This window comes from Anas acuta, chromosome 4 (genome assembly GCF_963932015.1).
Source record: "Anas acuta chromosome 4, bAnaAcu1.1, whole genome shotgun sequence".
NCBI lineage: Eukaryota > Metazoa > Chordata > Aves > Anseriformes > Anatidae > Anas > Anas acuta.
The window spans coordinates 39,611,847-39,632,512 of record NC_088982.1 but is presented as its reverse complement, the minus strand read 5'-3'; the positions used below and the strand labels follow the sequence as shown (position 1 = coordinate 39,632,512).

The window sequence follows — 20,666 nt, the reverse complement described above, 5'->3', positions numbered from 1 at the left end:
TGCTTCATGTCAGGGATCCCCTTTAAAAAGAAAAAAAAAAAAAACAAACAGAAAACCACATCCAAAACCCCAAAGACACTGCTGTTTGAGGCCAAGGGAACTAGGAATGCATCATGAACTTTAGCTGTGATGACAGGTAGCACAACACAGTCTGCTTCAACACTTGATTATCCCAGATTAACAGCAGAGAGATTTTGTAACATGCAGAGGCTGCTGTGCAGAAATAAATAGCCAATTACTGCATGCAAAATGCCTTGCTGCTTTCTCAGAAATTCTTTTTCTTACTGCTTTAGGTGGTTGATCACTTTTATCAGCCATGTTAGCATGCAGTCTAATTACCGCCAAGATGAATATTTTTCTGTCCCTTCACCTCCAGAAAAGTGACTTTCTGAGCTGCAACACAAAGGCTGTGATGAAGCGTAGAAAATGGTGAAGAGAAACTCATTAAGAAGAACAAGATTACAGCAGATGTTAGAGGGAGATGACAAGATTAAAGGAGATGGGGAAGAAGGTGGTGTTTGACAATATACTTTAAAGCTCAGAATAAAACTCGAGTCCTGAATTTGTCCAAACTGCAGAATGCTTCTCTGCAGCCAGCAGGCTACCTGTGAAACCAGCCAGTGAAGCGTTTCACCTCCCCCTAGCGCTGGCTCTCGTGAAGGATCACAACCCGTCGCTGTTGGCCACAATTCACTTAGCTAAGTACTGCAGACAGGCAAAGTCTGTCTAACAGCTAAAGTTTTACTCTTTGTCAGTGTGTTGATGTCAATGCAGAGTTCCAGTTTTTACTTACTTCTTAAAAACTTAAGACTATTATTTAAATAGACCACTAAAACTACAAATTGGTACTCAAAATTTGGAAAATCTGGGAGTGAAATACCTTAACCAAGATTTCTTGTGCCAAAGCATCAAGCTTCGATGGGATAGAATAGTAATTTATTTGGCTTTCTGAAAGAAAAAGAACAAACCAAGCATCAGGGCTGTGTTTTTTTTTTTTTTTTTTTCCTGTGTTGATTCCTTTCCCTCTAATTTTGAATCAACTAGCCAACCCCAATTATTGCTATGCCAGAGAAGTGGGAAGGACACAAAGCTCCTAACAGCTGAGTGATGACTGAGGAGGTCAGTGATTTATTTTGCTGTGCTCGCTAGCAGGTGGGTAAATGTAAGTACATGGCACAGCTGAGTACCACTTTGGAGGCAGTAATCAGCTACTGCAGGTGCTGTTTCCTCTCTGCTGGTGGTGAGGGGATGGAAGGCTGAGCCTGTGTCACTGCAGGGAGAGTGCTTGGATGGCACAGCCATGTATGGGGAGAGGGGAGAGATGTGAGGACAGGAGGTGTTTTGTGCAAAAGGACATAGGAGCGAGCAGTGCTTATATCTGCCTAACATGCTGCAGGTACTTCTGCCCTTAGGAAAGGCCTTAGTTGTGTGCTTTGCTGTTGCCCTGCTTGCCTGCTGCAGCAAATGAAGGTGGCAGAATGAGGGAAGTAAAGTTTGTCCCAGAGCTGCAGCCACTGCCTGGCACAGTAGGTAACTGGATCTTCCTGCATCCTGGTCTTTGTTCCTTTGTTTGTGATGCTTCAGGAGACAGTGGGTCTTCTAGCTTTATTGGGAGGGGAAGAAGGGCTAAAACTAGAGCTTTCTGTGCTGGAGTTATTCCTGCTGTTTGTTTGAACTGCAGGTAATTAAACATATTGTTTAAACTGTGACTTGCTTTGTGGTTTAGCTATGTGCAAATGTATTCTGCCTCCTTGTGACTTTTTAGCAAACTCAGGCTGATAGTGATCAATGCTTGGTGTACAGGAGCTCTGAAAAATAGGAAGACTCAATGGAATTAAAGCTCTTCTTCATGTGCTTCGTTAATGATTGGTGTCAGCTCCATGTGCAGATCCAGTGTTATTTAATCACCTAAAGATCTTGGATGTTTAGTGAAAAGTAATTTTCCTTATTTTAAACCTTCAAGACTTATTAACCTTTCAAAGGACGTATCTGCGAGCTCTCCTTGTGCCCTAAGAAAAGTGCTATATGTTGCTAGGTTCTGGTGCTTTGTCTCAGGAAGCTCTGCCATCTGTACTTCATCCATTCAGTTCAGCATTGATTGCAGTATGTAAACCAAGGGAATTAAGGGGGAAAATATGGAGAATAAGTGGAAGAAGAGAGGGAGTAATATATATCAGGATCATAATTCCTCTCTGTGTCTTTCCTCTGTCTGTAATTAAATTAGAGAGGTCTGTGGAGACTTCATATATCACCTTCCCATAAAGCGACTTTCTTCTGGTTTCTTTCTTCCTGCATCAGGATATTTTATTTCTTCAGTAGTTACAGGGAAATGTTATTCTCCAGTGAGGGCTAATTGAGAATAATTAACTATTGGCTAACGTGCACTCACATCATCAAACAGAAGAGGGCACTAAATCAAAGGCAGTGGATTACTAAAACCCAGAACAGAGACAGCATCTCCCCAAACCTGGAGCTGAATAATACAGGAGGAAATGAATAATGTATGATTTTGCTCGCTAGAGAAAATTGGCTCTTTTTTTAATTCTTTTTTTTTTTTTTTTTTTTTTGCTAATTGTGGTTTGGAGAAAATCCAAATCATACAGATCCTTTTCGTCCCACTGTTGTAGTAAGCAATTCATTTCCAATGCAAACTATGTGGTGCTGAGGCTGTTAGAGCAAGAGAGACGCCAAACCTGGAGTAACTGTTCAAGGGCTGACAGCTCTTGCCAATGGGAGTACAATGAGGCTGGATGTGAATGTCTTTGTTGCCATTTAAATGATTAATGGAGTTGTATAAAATCAAAATCACTATGGTCTTGCCCCTTTTTGCTTATTTGCGGTATCAGAAGTAGAAGGAGCTTACACAAAGTGTTTGACCCTGGTTATAAACACAGAAGTACTCTGAAGCACTTGAAGTTGTAACTTAAACCTGTTAATAAGAAAAACCTTAATGATTGGAATTGTCCCTTCCCTCTCCTGTCTGCCTTCAGCATCTCTCTTCTCAGTCTTGTCTGAGGTACTAATTCTGAGATATCCTCACTCAGGCACTATCCACACGAAGACACTTCCTAGTTACGAAGCTTAGATGTCCATAAATGCAAAGTACTTTCAGAAGTTGAAATAATATGCTATGAAAGACAAATTTATCTTTGAGGACATTCTTTTCTTTAAAGAAAAAAACAATTGAAAATAAACTAGAATTACAGAATTACTTTTTTTTTTTTTAATAAATTCTTTTTTTTTTTTTTTTTCAAAACATCAGTTTTCAAAGGGCTCTCCTGTTTCAGAAAGGCCCCCGTTTGTGAGACTTCTGTTTAATGGTATGTCTAAATGAACAAAATCAACATGCTGTGTACCTCACGTGTACCATCCTCTAGTTCTTTGACATTTTTACACTTATTGTACAAAGTTATAGGCCTGGGGGAAATGTTTGTTGCTTTGTCACATGTAGATATTCAGTGGCCATTCCTAGGCTCAAAATTTCTGTGTTGCTACTTGCATTTGACAGGGATTGGTATTAAAGATCTGCTCCAGCTACCAGTATACTGTCAAAATAGCCATTCTTATTTCAGATCCCTCTAAGTTGTTCCACTGGGGGGGTTAAAAAAATAAAAAACTTACTGTCAGGATAGATTGGGAACTGGTCTCCTGACGTACTTTTCTTCTCTGTGCTGAGGGACAAGAACTAAGAGAGGTGATACCATACAGACTCTACCCCTGCTTCTTACCACCATTCTGTTTTTTTTTTTGTTGTTGTTTCCACCAGCAGTAGACACTGATTTCTCAGCTTAAAAAGTAATTTTTTTTTTTCCTTCCTATAAATTGTCTGGTAGGATCTTAAATAAAAGCAAGACCATTTAAATTCTTCCAAATTGTGCATATGAAGTGATTGCTGTAGCCTCTGTGGTGTGTGTGACCCTTTTGCTGTGCTATCAGGCCTTCCTCACGTCTTTTAATCCCGTAAAGCCATCAGTATTCCACTGTGTACCCAGATAACTCAAACGCTTTCCTTCTTGTGGTGGAGACGGGAAGTCAGCTAAAAAATAGCATTGCTGTAGCTGGTAAACAGCCATACACGTGTCAACACGTCAGTTGGCTGCTGTGGGTCAGCGCAAACAATAGCTGCTTCCTCCAGAGGGGACACATGCTGCTGGAGGTCTCCTCTGCTCAGCTGCTTGCGTTCCAGAAACTTACAGGAACTTAGCTTTGAGATTTCTATCCTGTTATAAAATGGGCCTCAAATTTGCAAATGATGTCAAAAGGGAAGGAATGGCAGATGGACAGATACAAAGATAGCTAGGCCTCAAAGCTTTTTTTTTAAGCTGAAAGCATAGCTTATTTTAGTGATGTTGGAAAACTGGACAGAAAGAACAGTATGCTTTTATATCACTCTGTAAACACAATATAGAGTCTACTGAAAGTTTACATTGAAAACAACACCAAAAATGCAAAAATCAATAAAACTAAGACCTTGTAATTTCTATTTTAGAAATTATCAATTTTTTTTTTTTTTTTAGTGTTGTGCTCTCTAGATTTTTCACAAAATAGTTTATAAGTCCTGAAAATTTATCCTAGGAATGGGAAAAAATAAAACCTTATTACACCTGTGGAGTTACTGCTACTTCATTAATAATGATTTGCAGAGTGAACTGTCTGACAGAAGGGTTGTGGGACCTTAACTCAATCATTTCTTTGCCATTTCTTCTGGGTCATACTTCTGGGTCTGAATCAGTGTAACTTTCCCCTTTCAACTGCATGACTGAGGGCAGTGAGGTTGGCATATAGAATTAGGCTACAGATTTTTGAGGACCAATGTTTTAAAAAACAACGTGGAGCACAGCTTTCTATAAAAGGGACAGAGCAGCATCTGCTGAAGTGCTGACCCTACGTTATCACACAGCAGTATCCCTGCAGCAGTGGTTTTGAATTGAATTGTTTGCAAGCCCACTTTATGAGTGGGTGATGGGGGCTATCTTTTTTTTTTTTTCCCCTTATAGCTGCATCATTTATGTAACTCCAAAAATAATCTTACTGAACTGGTCCAAACCCCTAAGTGGCCCTTTATCTTCAGTTTCAAGTTTAATATTTTTCAGCTTAGCTTTTCAACTAGCTTAAGTTAAATGAAAAGAGCTGTTCTTAAGAGAAATACAATTTTGCATATGGAGAGTTAATCTAATTTCATTTGAAAATAAAAGAAAGGATGCCATTGTGATGATCTCAAAACAATGCTGTTTTTCTCCACAGAGAAGCACAGGTCTCTGTAGTCAGTGTGTGTTTGCCACAGCTGGGGTGCCACTGAGCTTTCACTGAAGAGGGCTGTGCAGCTCAGCTCATTAGGAGAAAAAGTGAGAAGTGGGGAGTCACATAAATAACCCAGATTAGGGATGCAAAAATGCTTATACCTTGGCATCTGTGCTGAGAGTGAAGTAAAACTGAATAAACAAGAGGACTGCACAGGCCATGTAGCAGGAAAACAAACATTGGTGTTACAGAAGAGGTCACTTAACGTCTATCTTCAGAGCACCTCTAAATTTGCAACCTTGTGCCCAGTGATTCCATGAAGGAGCTTTGGAGATGTTCAGAGAAGCCTTAGCTCATATGACTTTTGTTTGGTTGCTCTTCTTAAAGAGGATCGTGGTTAAGAGGTTTCCTTCTTTTTCTGAATTTTAACTTGAACTCATGGAAAGAAAAGTGACTAAAGGAGTATGTCAGGTTAGGACTAATTAAGCATGGAGGTGAAGCTGACAGAACTTGGTTCTGACAGGTTGCAAAAGAAATTGCACTGATGGCTAAAATTCAGCTAGACTCAGCCCCAGCCTATGGGAAGGCAACTTCTGTCAGGGAGACCTCCTAACCTTTTCCTTCCTGTAGCCTTTTCCTTGACATGCACTTTCCTTTGCCCTAAGTAGTCTTCGTTTATTTTACATGTATGTTGACAGCTACCATCTCTGACCGAACTCCAATCCCTATAAAATGTGAACGTCCATCATCCACTGAGAATTTACCTTTACATTCCTGTCAGAAAAATAAACTTACATGCCTATACTTTAAAACATAAAATAATTACATTCCTAACACGCAAACATTGAATGCTCTTCTGTATATTCCAGCAGAAACATTGAGGTTGAGATATTGTTAATAAATGTTAAGATATCCCAAATTTCAGCACCATAAAGTAATAGTAAATCCTGTAATTTCCAACAGCCAGGTGTATGCTTTATTAAACATCTAGCAGGCTCAATTTGTGGTAAGACCTAAATTTTGCTATTACGTATGCTCTATTATAAAGTGACTGTTTAAGTTTACGACTTCCATGAGAGGCTGTGTTATTGATGTATTATTAACAGTGCCTGACACCTTGTGGAAGGTAAGAATCTCCAACGCTTCCGTGCTTCAGGGCACATACCTGGCATTTTGAGGGCCACCTATATTGTGAGGGAGACGTTTGTGCCCAAATATTTATACCTTGGAAGGCTGCATACCAGGTAAATGTAATCTAGGAGGGCCAGTCAGGTTGTGGGGCTGAAGGATCTTACCTCTTTAGGAAAGGATGCTGCTGCTGTGAAGACACGGAGGGAAGAAACACCCAGTTCAGGTGTGTAAGGAACAGGAGGAGCCAGACCTGTAGGGGTGGTGCAGTGGGAGCTGAGGGCTGGAAACTGGCCTTGGTGGAGGAGGAGGTGGAGATGAGTGCCAGGTGAGTGTTAGGCATGGGTGGTTGAATGGGAACTGTCAGAGAAGTGCTTTTGCACGCTGGTGAAGCTGAGCACACGTTGTGATGTGCTTTATCCGTGTCCTGCTGCTTTGGGGGTTCCTCTGAGGGGCACGTCAGACTTTAACAGCGCTGACACACAAAACCTTGAGGCTGCCGAGCTCTTTTGAGCACCTGCCTTCGCAACCTTCGTCTGCTTATCACAGCGCTGCGTTTTTTTCCCCTTTCCCCCCGCACTGAGGACGCGCCGCCTCACGACGGGTGCCGACCCCACCGGCCGCTCCCTCAGGCGAGCCTCGCGCCGCGCCCTCCCCAGCGGCTGCGGGCGGTTGCGCAGGCGCGGGGCCCGGCCGCGGCTCCCCGCGAGCATGTGCAGAGGCGGCGGGGGGGCCGAGCCGGGCCGGGCCGTGCCGAGCCGAGCCGAGCCGGGCAGGTTTGGCCGCCGCAGCCGCCCCGCCCCGCCCCGCCCCGCTCCCGGCGGCTCTGCCCGGGCGGCGCCCACCGGGCCGGGGCGCGGAGGGAGGCGGCCTGCGGGCACGGTAAGAGCAGAGCGGAGCGGGGCAGAGCGGAGCGGGCGCTGTCAGGCGGCTCCGCCTGAGGGTGAGGGGGGGCGCGGGGCGGCTGTCAGCGCGGCCTGGCCGAGCCGAGCCCTGCCCGGCGCCTTGTTTACCGGCGGGGGGGGGGGGCAGAGGCAGCCGGGGGTGCCCCCGCCGCCCTCACGCCTCCCTCGGCTGCCTGCGAGGCGCTGAATTGCCGCGAGCAGCTGTCAGCGCTGCGCCGCCCCTGTCGCGACTCCACTCTATCGCGACGCTTGGTCCGGCGCCCTGACAGCAGGCTGTGTGCGGCCTAACGGGGCGGAGGGGCGCCCTGTGTGTGTGTGTGTGCAGCTGAAGCAGTGGGGTAGTGGGGGAAGCTCGGGGATGGGGCAGTTCCACCCCGCCTCGCAGAAATACCCCAGGGTACGCGGGCATCGCCGTGTGGTGCTCTGGGGGGGGCTTAATAAAGCTGCCCGTCCCGCTGGGGGCTGCGAGACAGGGAGGGCTGAGCCTCCAGTTCTCACAGCAAAACTTTGCTTCCCGTGGTCTTAGGGAAGCTAAATGCAAGGCTTCCTATCCCCCTGTGATGGGGCTGCTCCGAGGGGCTGCCCTCTCCCCTCACTCCCTTTCTGGCATCATCACTTATTTTAGGAAGGGTGCTGGGAACAGGGAGATTTTTTTTTTGTATGATGGCCTCAGTGCCATGCTCTGTTCCTCTCAGGGGTTTCAGTGATACCAGGTTCAGAAAGTCCCCAAACTTCAGCCTGCTGTGCCCCATCACCGGTTGAGCCACCGAGGGGCTTTATCTCCGTAAAGCTAACTTAGAGGTCTTGCTCCTTTGTTCTCTAGGACATCCTTTGAAAATGAATCACGGATTTGGTGTGCACTGCTTCCTTTGTTTGTTTGTTTTAAACCTGCATCCTTTTTTTTTTTTTTTTTTTTTAATCTGCCCCTGCTCTTTTATTATGTAAAGTGATGAATAATTGTTCCCTGCTCTGGGCTGTGGGGGAGTGGAAATGGATGTTAAGGACCGGCAAGTGACATGAAGGAAGGAGAAGTGCTGGTAGGAAGTAAGGGTGGGCATGGGAGAGAGGGAAGAGAAGGTTTCAGGGAATCTTTAAATAGAGAGCAGTGGGAAGAGGGCCTGCTAATAGGATGAAGTACGGGAAGGGCCAAGAGAAGCGTGCTGAAGTCACAAGGCTTTCTGCAGAACGGTAAGAGTTTGTAAGTCATTATAAGCTCTTGGGGCTCATCAGCTTTAGCTATTGATCGAGGTTTCAGAAGAAACTGAGGATGGACAGATTTTCTGGTTAAATATATGTGGAAGTAGTTCCTCGAGTTTCTTACTGGATTGGGTACACCATTAACTCAATCCGACGTGATAATTCCTGTGCGTTCAGCAATAGGCTTGCTGCCATGTTAGATGGATGCTCCTGGTGCTCTGAAGTATGTTGTGGCCACTTTTTGTGGCCATACTTTCTGAACTATGCTTTGACCACTCCTTATTTTGACTTCTCTTTCTGTAACTTTCGGTGTAACTGCTAAGGTGCTATAAATTGTATGGCTGTCTGTTTTGTTCTTCTGAAGCTGGAGTTGCAAAGGTTTCCCTGTGACATCTTTTTGAGTGGACCCTGTGATTCTCTTTGATTTTTTTTTTCTCCATCAGCTGTTGCGCTAACTTGTCCTTTTTAGTTTTTAGACTAGTTCTGTGTTTCAAGAAAATGAAGTTAACTCACAGTTTCGCCTGCAGATGCCAGTGTAAATCAGTCAGCCAGAGCTGTGAAGTTGTCTGGGAAAATGTCTTAAGAAGAACTTTCAGTTGGCCAAACTTTTTTTTTTCTTTTTCTTTTTCTTTTTTTTTTTTTTCAGTGTTCTTTACTTTGTAGTATCAGAGTGATGGTGACAGGTCCTTGGTATGCGTGAGGTACTGCCCATGAAAGACCACCTTTGTGCCCTTGTGGAGCCTTGTTGCAGTTAAGGGGATTCAGCAGTGATCTTGGCTGGTGTGTTTCTGTGCATATAACATATCATTTTCAAGCTGACTTCTTTAGCTGGTTTGATCAAACTAAGGAAAGGCTTTCTTGAGAAAAGCTGTATGTGATGCTAATGCTGGCTACAGCCCTGCTCTTGCGGTTGCATCTGTGTAGGTATCTACATAAATCCGTCCTCAGGATTTTGGATGCCAGCTGAATAAAAGGGAGACATTGTTCCAGGCGCTCTTATGTTTCTTCAGACTGCTGTGGGAGCAGCTGCCTCTGATCACTACTGCCCAGTCTTCTGGATGTTTTTCTTGTTTTCTTGTGTGGGTACAAACGTATGCATTTTTTTTTTCAAGCACAGATGTTTTTGTTTGTTTGCGTATAATTTAAATAAAACTATACTACAACTATTTGCAGTATTACACACAGAGTTAGTCTTGAAGCCAGTCCTAAATAGCTTCTTGTTGAGTCTGGCGCAGGAGAGGTGCCATCCCTTTCATACCATTTTGCATTACTTCTTTAGTTCTGTTAAGCTGCTTGTTTGCTTCTCTGTTAACTTGACAGTGGTTGCACACCGAGGGACTGACTTAAAATTTGGTGTTTTGTGTGACTGCTACACACTTGTTTAAGTTGCGATGTGCGGTGTCTTTAACCTTGTCTGGTAGTTACCCAAAACATAAGAGGAATGTTTGGATTTCTTGTAGGCAGATGCTTGGGTACATAATGTAGACCTTCTAAGTATAGTCTTAATCATGGCAATAAGCTGTTTGGAAATGTTGTAGCCTTTACAACAAGTGCAGCCTGTGAAGACCAATGTTCTGTGTCTTTGTGTCTGTTGTAGTGATGAACAGAAACTTCTTGCTGTTGAGGTGAGGACTGTAGCTTTGAGATTCTGATTTATTTATTTATTTATTTGGGATGGGTGGGAGGGGGTTGGGGCACCTAGGCTTGTTTCTGTTCTCCTGCAAGATATGCATAAAAATAGTTGGGGATTGTGCAGCAAAGCTGTTTTCCCTGTTATAAGGGGTATTTCAAGCGATTTGGAACTAGTTTCTCTGCATTTTCCAGTGATTAGGAAGAACAGAAGCTGAATGTCAGGTCTGTAGTGAAATGATTTGGTCAGCTGTTTTGGAAATTTCAGTCTATTTATTTATTTATTTCCCCCCTCTGATGTAATTCCATGTTTTGCTTTGGTGTGAGCACCCACCCAGAAGTGAAGGAAGTGTAGTGCTTTTTAAGCTTTCTGTATGTTGTACTGTAACTCAACAATAGTCATGCTTTGATTGAGCTTCTGTGCTTGCTGATCACACCTTACTTAAAAACTCAGTTTTGGCCTTTTTGTCTTACATAAGCTTAGAAAACATGGATTTTGGAAGCGATTTTTTGGAAGTAGTTAGGGAGTCTTTTCCTTTTACAGAGGTTGAATGAGGTATTTCTTGCTTGGGAGAAGAGAGGATGGGGAATAGATCTGGTATTCTGCTGAAAGTCATGAGCAACATGGAAAGGGTTCCACATGAACACGCTGTGTAGTGAAGGCAGAGAGAGCCTACGCATGGCTGCTTCCTTCAGAAGGGGATGCATCTGCAGGAATCTGATGTCCACACACCTACCAGTCTGTGCCTCGTTCTAGCTTAGAGCTGCTAAGCCACACTGAGCTGCAGCTGTTGGTTTCCCACTTGCTGCTCGGTGGGCTTTTCTCTTTTTCCACCCTGTCAGGTTTTTGAAAAGTTTGCTGGATAGGAAGAGTCTTAGTGTAAAGTTCAAATCCCGATCTCTAAAGACTCTGGGCCTTTTGTATATTCCTTGTCTGGATGGTTCTGTGCCATCCATCTGATGATACCACCCCTTCAATGAACGCAGAGATGGAGCATCCTAGTCATCCCCCTGTATATTTCTCTCTGTAAGGTTTTTGTTCATTAGGAATTTTGCTGGAAAATGCGGATTCTGTAGGAGCATCTGTGCTCCTGCACTCCTCTAACTTCACTTCTGCAGGTAATTGGTTACTCCTGTAGAGATAAATCAGTGCAGAAGGCATCAAAACTTCTTGTAACCTAGGAGACAGAGAAATAGCAGGGTAGGTTGTTTTTTTTTTTTGGACATAATCTCATCTAGTATACCGTATGAAGTGTTTTCTGTTGCTGCGATCTGGCAGCTGTTTGGCCACCTGTGTGGGATTATAGTAGATTCAATATGAATGTACAGTGCGCACGGTCTAGTGTGCGGGTGGTTATTTGTGTCAACGCACTGCATGGGAACCAATTTAGCTTTGTGTCGTGCTTAAACTGTGCAGAAGTGCTACCTGTAGCGCTCTTATGTTCTTGCATGGACATAAGTCTGAGTTGCAGGAATAATGCCAGTGTTTGAAATCGATCGGATTAAAATAAGTTAAAAATAAATTTTCCTTTCTTTGGACTCCTCTATTGGGTTATGATTGTGCTTGGCAGTGTTTCTAATGTGGATCTAAATGGAAAACTAGAATAAAAAGGTCTGTTTCCAGGGAAAGTGTTTGTTTGTTTTTTGTTTCTTTTTCCTTTGGATTGGTTATTTGGGAGTATTCATATACAGCTGTTTTTCCACTCTGCATGTTTCTGAATTTAAAGGCTTTCAAAATGTGGGAATTGGTGGGCAGGTAAGGAGCAGGCTTTCTATGCTGCAGCCTGGAGGGTGACAGGTGCACATGGCTTCGAGGATGCTTTTTGAAGGCTTTTCAGTTTGAATCCTGGGGGGGGGGGGGGGGGGGGGGGGGAGGTCTTTGCTTTATTTTCTGCTGTTTCGTTAGTAAGGCTAGAATTACTTTCTGATTATTAGTCTTTCTTTGATGAAAAAGAAAGTAATACTACGTTGATTTTTCATGCAAGTGAAGTATTTTTAGGCATGAATCAAACTTTTTCTGAAGTTGAGTGCCTACATAAGCAAAAGCACCTTGCTTTTTTCTAAATGGCATGTTTTTTCCTTTCCTTTGGAATATGTCTTGTGCTTACTCTGCTGCTGCAATAACAACGACTTAAGGTGGTGTCCTTTTATTCAGTTTTGATTTCCAAGACATGAAGATGAGTTGCCTAGAAAGCTGCCGTCAGAATTTGTTCTTCTTGGCTACTGACTTGTTGTGCTGAGTTGGTTTGATAACAGAAATGCCTTTCTAAACCCCTTTTTGTGGCATGATGAAGGATTCTTAATACTTTTGGTAAATGAAGCTTTTCAAGCATCTTTTGCATAGTATTATTTTCTTGACTTTCTTAGTTGCCATCTAGCTGGGGAGAACAGTAACATTTTTTGCTTGCATACCTAAGCTATTGTGTCCATGAAGATTTTTCCTGTTGCTGCGTGAATCTGAGCTAGCATTTCACTGTGTAGGCAAGATTAAGTCAGTTGAAGCTGGCTGCCTGCTGTTGAGAAGCAGGATTATTGAGTTTACTCATTAGTCTATTAATTATAAAGTTCTTTCTTCATCATTGTGTGTGTTGGAAGATGCATTTTTTTTCCCCTTCTAGACCTCTTTGACTGTGTTAGCTTTTTAAAAAGGTGGATTTTATTAAGAATTGTGGGTTTCTGACTTCTGTTACAATGCATTGATCTCTGTGGAGTTACTTGCAAGGGTAATTGATATCAGATTGGCTTCTTATGCCTCACGTGGAATATGTGCTTTCTGTTGTACGACTACGAAGCCAAGCCTCTTAGTTTGCATCTTGAAATAGTAAACTGCTCTTCACGGCCCAGGGTTTATGAACACAGGTTATTTGTCTTTTGGAAAGACAGGATATGAGCAATAAGATTTATACAGAATAAATAAATAGCAGTTGTTTAGAAACAAAGCTCTGCAGTTAGTCTACTTTGAAGAAATTCACAAAGATGGAGGTTGTGTATCTTTATAAGCTAAAGTCCACAGTTTACTTCACTTAAAGTGAAAGTAAGCTTCACTTCACTTATGCTGTGAAACTTTTTTTTTAAATCATAACAATTTCCTCTATAGAAAAGAAAGAAGTGGAACTACTACAATGCTTTTTATTTCAAGTAAAACCGTAGGTTAGAAATTAGGTGTGTATTAGTGGGATGTATATTATATATGAATTGCTGTAGAAGGGCAATATGTTTGAAAAGTTGATGAAATTTAATGAAACTACAGGTTTATGAAATGACTACAGAACGAATAGAGTAAAAGAAAATGTAATTTGAAAAATATTTCCTGACTTAATAGAGAAACAGCTGCTGTATAAAAATCATACTAACTCAAACGTACATCTCAGAGTTTGTTGCTGTTCGACCCCAGTGAGAAATCATCATTATTTTGGCTGATTGAAAATATATAACTCTATTATTTGTTTTTCAAATTAACGTATGAAATTCAACAAATTGAAAAGAATGAAATTTATTACTGTATTATTAAAAGCAAATCTGAATCTTGTGTTGTATGACAATATTCAGTGTTAACTTTACCTAGGTCAGCACCATCTTTCTGTGTTGTGTTCACTGATGTCCTCTCTTGATGTAGAGATGCATCAGGCAATAACTTTTCTAAATGTTGAAAGTCTTTTGAGTGTAAACTGTGCAAATAACTTAAAACTATTTTGTGTTTCAGCCACCTGTTCCTAGCTGTTTAACAGAAGTGGATTGTGAATTTAAGCCTTTGATAACCTCAGCCTATCAGCATTACAGTCTTCGGGACAGATAGCAGCTCTCAAAGCCTCTTCAGGGGATGCACCATGACATCAGCTGTGATTGACACTGGAGGTCCCGGCCTGGAGTTCGACAGCAATGGAATAAAAAAAGAGGAGGTTAGAAAAAAAAAGAAAAAAAAAGAAAAACAAACAAACAATTTACTAACACACTTAATAAATTTTATCTCAGTTTGAAAGAAAAATTTACTGTGAACTCGTGCGTGAAATGGACCAGAGATTGTTGTATGGGGTATTATAGAGCAGACCATTTTTCAAGGATCTCTTATTTGATATATTATCGCAGGGGAGTGGAAGCAGTAAGCTTTGAAGTCTGTGGTACAACTGTGGACTGAGCTTACAAAAAGAAATTCTGTACTAAGCACCTCTTTAAAGTAAAGATCTCAGATGTGTCTTGAGGTAGGATGAGACAAGCAAAACAGTACAAGGACCATTTTCAGTGTATTTGCTTCTATTTTGCGTTGTTTAAAAAAAAATATATATTCTACTATCCTGTAGGTTGTGGTAAATTTTGTGTTTGGCAGAGTTCCACTCCTGCAACACTTGAACAGATTAAGTATGCTGTAACAGACATTTTGATCCTTAAACAAGTAGAGATAGGCATATGGGCTTTGAAGTAGCTAGTTCTTTTGTGATAGCTTATATATTTAATACAAAACATGAGTGTTCATAAGATAGAGGTCAGCCATAGGTATGTTGCAGTCTACAGGCAAAGCCTTGATTATGTTTCATGGAGAAGGGAGAGAAGAAATACTTCCCACAGCTGAGTGTCTTAACTAAAAAGCTTGCTGTTTTGCAGTATCTTAAAGTTGTCTGATGCTTTAAATCTCAAGTGCTCAGAGTCAGGAGTGAGATTCAGGAATGTCCCTCTGGTAGACAATAAGCTTTTTTTTTTTTTTTTAATATTTCCCTTTAAAAGAAAATTTCTTCTAAAACCCTTCAACATTGTTATTATTCCATAAAATATGTAAGAGCATAAAAGGAAAGTACTGATCTAGAGTTCAACAGTGCAGTATTTAGAGTTTTTTTTTTTTTTTTTTTTTCTTTCTATAGGAAAATGAGCCAGTCTCTGAATTCCCTGCAGTGATTGTGGAGCCAGTTCCTAGTGCCAGACTAGAACAGGGTTACGCTGCTCAGGTCCTGGTTTATGATGACGAGACTTATCTGATGCAAGATGTAGCAGAGGAACAAGAAATTGAGACTGAAACTGTGGAAACAGGTAGACTTATTTTATTTTCCTATTAGATTTTATTCTTTTAGAAGTTCATGAGGAGTGTGACTTTGGATTTAACTGCAGAGTAGAGATCCTGACCTGGTATCAGATCTGTTGCCACTGAAGTTACTTTTACTTGGCTTCAGTGGCAGCAGGACTGGGGCTTGTCCTGATAAAAATGTCACCCTAGGTATAGTGTAATGAATTGTAACGCTGCATGCCCTCATGAGTAGGGGAATCTTCATTTATGTGTTTGTTACCTTGTTATGCAGGGGTTTAGAAAGGCAACTAAACATGGAATTCTTAAAAATCAGCTGAGCCAGGAACCTGGTTAGAATTTAGTTTTACAATGTGTCTGAGCCAAGTAACTGCAGGGCAGCTGGCAATAGACTGCGCTGTTCGGTTTACCACATCTTCCAATTCTCTCCCCCTGCCCATGAGCTCTCTGCTCTGTCCTTGCTATCCTGCTTTTTTTTTTTTTTTTTTTTTTCTCTGAGAGTGATTTTAGTGCTGATTTAGTGGCAGAAGAGCATGGCTGGAGGGAATGGAGTTGAGCTGTCCTTTTATGGGCAAAAAGCCTAATAGATTGAAATCAACTCAGCTATATGGGAAGGTAACAAGTTATGAATGAGGAAGGCAATAGAGCTTTGGCGTTAAATCGACTGACCTATTTAGGGATGTGTCTATCTTTTTGTGCACCTTTTTTCCAAAGCACATGCTTATCAGCTTTGATCTTTCTGTGGGACACCTAAGTCTATTTAAACAGTCTGAAGAAACAAAGGCTGTGCTCCTATGGGAGCCTAATGACATCTAATTGCCAGGCTGCTGCTGTGCAGCAATTGCCATGGTCCCTCCTGCTTTCTTGTGCTTATACTTGTTGAACTTCTTTTTAACCATTTCAGTATGCTGATTTTGCAAGTAGAGAAGCCCTCAGCTGCTCAGTATTTTTGCAGGGTTAACTTTGCTGATTTACCATGCTGACATGGTTCAGCGAAGGACCTGATGAGTGTTGGGAGGGGTGGCTGCACACAAAGGGAGGACAGGTCCTCTTGGGCATTCGATACTGGACTGGAGAGACCACTTGAGCAGAGCATGGGGAGCTGACGTTCGTATCCTTGGGCTGCCTAATTTAGAGTTGGAGGTTTGAATTCATGATAGGCAAGACAAAACTGACAGGCTCTCCTCTCAGTTGCTTAACTTCATAGCCCAATAAATATAGGTGCATTCCCATCTGACTTGGTAGGTTGAAGTTCAAGTTGTTCCCTAACTAGTAGATGAAATTGCTCATATGTTTTCTGAATGTGGATGTTAATCTCCCGTGGCACTGCATCAAAAACTACATGCATCAACTTTATAAGATATGAATGAACTAATGGTTTGGGTTTTGTGAGAATACTTGCAATTCCAGTTTACTGGAATGTGTTTTGAATTAAATATGCCACTTAAGAGTTAAAGTAATGTAAAGAAAAAGTATGAAATGTGTATTTTTTTAAAAAACATATTTTTGACTATGGTAGTAAAATTTCTGAGGTTAAGGTAAGTGAAAAGTGAGGGTATTCTTCCCCAGAAGCTGAGTTTTATAAATTAAACTTGTATTTGACAACTGTTAAGTGCTTGTACTTTGATACCTTCTGCATTCAGAGATGTTGCTTTTTAAACATTAAGTATCCCTCTTCTTGTGAGTAAGATTTTGATAAATTGATGGCTAGGAGAACAGCACTCTTAGAATAAAGAGCTACTGCAAATTAACTCTATATGTTTTTAAGTATCACTTTCTGGCTACAGTAAATTGGTAGAAATTACAGTTAAAAATTCATAGTTCTTTTGTGGGGATCTTTCTTTTAAGCTGTTGTTTGGGGAAATACGTGACTGCTTCCAAGTCTTGATATTTGAAAGTACAGTCTTAAACTTTATGGATCAGTTTACACAATAATTTGGTGAGTTTGTGGCTGGGATTGTTACGGGGTGTGTCTTGGCTGCAGATGGATTGTATTTATTTATTTTTTAAATCTCAGAATACCTTTAGTATGTCCATAAAAATTTAGTGTAACAACATAATAAAATACTGCAGTTCATTCAAATGTTTAAAACTTCAATATTCTTGATACAATTATAAAGAAAGATAATGTGCACAGAAAAGCCAATTTTTAGTAGTGTAGATGAGAAATTAAAATATAATGATTTAAAACATATTAATAGGTATTATAATTTGTGATTCCAAGAGGTCTTTGGGGAGAGATATAATCTTTTCATATACTCCAGCTTCTCCTTGTTATTTGTACAGTATGTACAAAATCGATCCAGTGCAATTTTCATGATGCAATTATATATGACAGTGTGTAATGTTTCCAGATGGAGTTTTTAACTACTGTTGATGAAAACTGCTTGGATTAGACTGTTCCAATGGAGGCAGTCTTGTGGGGCATCATAAAGAATTCTTGACTGTATTTGAAATGACATTTATCCACTTAACATAATACATGTATGGTTGCCAGTATCTCTACTGTTGGCCATAGGTGGCTTTTTTTTTTTTTTTGCAACAAGCTGTTTGCAATTCTAATGACTGCTGATTTACGTGCTTTATAACTTCACAAAATATTTATTCCAAGAGCCCCGAGCTACTTTGCAGTTAATCTAATCCTCTATAATTTTAGTTCAATGCAACGTTTCTAGCCTTTGGAGATATGAATCAGTGTCCTTTGTGCTAAAAGTAATGGAGTAACTGAGGTGGTAGAATTTACTTAAGACACTGAAGAGATGATTTGTACTGTGCATTGAGTGGTTTGTTTGTGGCTTGCTGCTCTGTGACTGGATTTGAGACTGTGTGTACTGCAAGGACCGCCAGTGCTGATCCAAGGCAGAATCAAGACCTGTAATGTGGTTTTGTATTTAAAAAAAAAAAAAAAAAGTATTTTAAAAACTTACTGTTCATGAAATCATGATTCAAATAGGCTATATAATCATTATAGATAGCCATGCCTATAACTAATGATTTTTTTTAGTTAACTTGAGACAAGTCTGAAAGGCAAAAAAATATACTTCTTCCAGCCTGTCTCCCACTACTGTCTTGATTCGTGAGTCAAGTATAATTAATTATAATTAATCAGTTAACTATCAAATTAATCCATTAACTATAAAAATAAAATCTGACAAGCTTTTTTTTTTTTTTTTTTTTTTTTTTTTTTTTTTTTAAGAAACAAGAACCACTTAGTGTTTTGAGTTATATTTTTTCTGTACTATTCCAGAAAAGCTGCCTGATTGCTTGGAACAGGAAAAAATTCTTGATAAAAGTTTTCTAGGAAAAATGAAATACAAGATTTTTGATCTTTCCAAGTGTTTATATGACATTCTCAATGAAAGTAGTTAGTGCCTTTTTAATGTTTTATAGGTGAAGTGTAAGCCTTAGAAATAGTATTTAAATTTATTTTCTGATGTGTATGATATCACTCTTAGGCGTAATACCTTTAGATTATTGGGGATGGAGTCAACATCTTTAAAAAAACATCTTTAAATTTTGTTTACTGCAACAGTCCAAGTGTTTGTGTAATAAATAATACATCCTTCTTAATGATTGGTTTATAGTATCCAGTTTTCCTTGGCTTCCATATCCTGAGAACTTGTCTGTCCTTAAAGTATTTAGCCCTTCACATCTGTGTTTATTCACCAAAATTTTTGCAGCTAACCTAACAACATAAGGTGCTGTCGTTAAAGAAGCAACCACTCTGAAATTAAGTTTCTGTAGTTCTGTTAATTTGTAATGACACAGAACCCCTACTGTGGATGTGTGTTACTTAATGGGATAACCTAATCTTTGGGTTTGCCATATGTGCAGTGCTGAAGGTACCATAGTTAGGATCTGCTGATCTTACACATGGTTAATTTCTAGTCTTTTAATCAAACAAGGCATTAGGTGAGTGTGTAAGTGATAGGATAATGCTATTTAAAACTGCCAAGAGTTATCTGGAACTTCATTGCGAGAATTGGTTAGTACTTTCTGAACTCTCTTCATACTGATTTTAAGCCTACACCGGTGCTACTTTTCTTCTGTATTCCCTCACTTATGATGAATTTGCAAAACGGGTGTTACTTGCTTTTTACAGAACTTGTTGTACAATAGACAGCTGTTAATCAAATACTGCTGTACGTACAGTAAAACTTTATCCACCTGAGAAGTACACCAACATCATGTTGCCAATATATACCCCTGGTTTAATTGGTTCACTGAATTTAATTTCTTGCATCAATAGTGTTTTTCCCCTAGCTTTTGGTTAATCATCAAAGAGACAAGTATAGGCTTGGGATTTTTCTTTCTCGTAACCTTAAGATCAAAGAAGAGGAAACAAAACAACTGCTTTTGAGAAGTTGAGATATCATTTGACTTGTGAAGTGTCCCCACATTTTTGAATTTGATGTTCCATCAGAATTCCTCCTGTGGTATAAGCTGAAATTCTGTTTTAATTCTAAAAATATTATTGCCACAGGGGGGTAGAAGATCTGCAGGAAAATATGGGGATCTGAAAATGAGCCCCTCCAGGATTACCATCTGATGGAAAAATATTGGGCCACAAAGACAACAATGATGGTATGTTTGTCTATAATCTCTTAATTATTTTTTCCACCAGGAATTTCAGTTGAAGCTATCGTGTAAATTGGTAGTCATCCTTAAGGAGGGAGGAGAGGAATAAACAGTGAATTTAGGCTTAACTCCTCCCCTGATTTAAACAAATGCATGTATGAAATGTATATTTTTAAGGCAAATCTTCTTTTACAGGGGAAATTTCAGGTTATTACGCTGTTATCAGCATGGGAACTAGTTTTGTGTATCTGCGTAAAGTCTCTAGTTGTTACCTGTTCTGGTTTCTGCTGCTATTTGTCTTTTCTCATTATTATTAAAATTGTTTTCTTCTGACTTCTTTCATGTGAGTGTGAGCCTGTGAACTCTTACATTTATCTAAGACAAGTTTGCGTTGGTTGTTAAATATCACATACTTAGAACTTGACTTTAGAGCTGGTTAAAGTCTTACATTTGATTTTTGGCACGTGTATGTAGGGGATAACAAAAGCGATGTATCCTTCCTTTTGTCCATACGCTACTTGATCCAACTGCCTTTAGAAAAGATGAGCTAACATCCAGCATACAGTGGAGCTGACATATCCTATTGATTGAACTTTGTTTCTTTACTCTGATGGCTTGATAAGAATTCTTCAAAGCAGAGAACAGTTTGTCTGTGCTGACTAGAAACCAGAATTTGGATGTTCTGTGAACTTGGTTAAACTCTCAGCTTAAGCTGGCACCATCTTCATCAAAGAGCTAAGATGAAGCCCATTTGCTAGATAAAAGGAAAAAAAAAAAAAAAAAGAGATAAAGCTTTGAGTGAAGGTGGAGTACTTGCTCTTGGCCAAAAATTTGATGTCTCAAACACATTTGTGGACTAAGAATGTGAGTTAATTTTACACCATTTTTATACCATGTTGCTACTACATTGGTGTGAGTTCTCACTGCCATGAAATCCATTGCATTTTTGCTAGGTAAATGCCAATGACCGTGAAACA

The 20,666-nt window shown here is 40.4% G+C and overlaps 1 protein-coding gene across 4 annotated transcripts in view; it reads left to right on the top strand.

Moving 5' to 3' along the window:
- The first annotated feature begins 7,070 nt into the window (after window positions 1-7,070).
- ELF2 (E74 like ETS transcription factor 2) overlaps window positions 7,071-20,666 on the top strand; it is a 32,018-nt gene continuing 18,422 nt past the window's right edge. Inside the window, exons 1-4 of one of the 4 annotated variants that reach the window (XM_068680755.1) lie at window positions 7,071-7,251; window positions 12,256-12,411; window positions 13,804-13,999; window positions 14,954-15,119. In XM_068680755.1, coding sequence (XP_068536856.1) covers window positions 13,928-13,999; window positions 14,954-15,119 — 238 coding nt within the window. In that variant the 5' untranslated portion in view covers window positions 7,071-7,251; window positions 12,256-12,411; window positions 13,804-13,927. Of the gene's footprint in view, window positions 7,252-12,255; window positions 12,412-13,803; window positions 14,000-14,953; window positions 15,120-19,594; window positions 19,696-20,666 lie in introns of those variants that run through there. The other 3 variants (XM_068680754.1, XM_068680757.1, XM_068680758.1) reach the window with 3 other exon arrangements.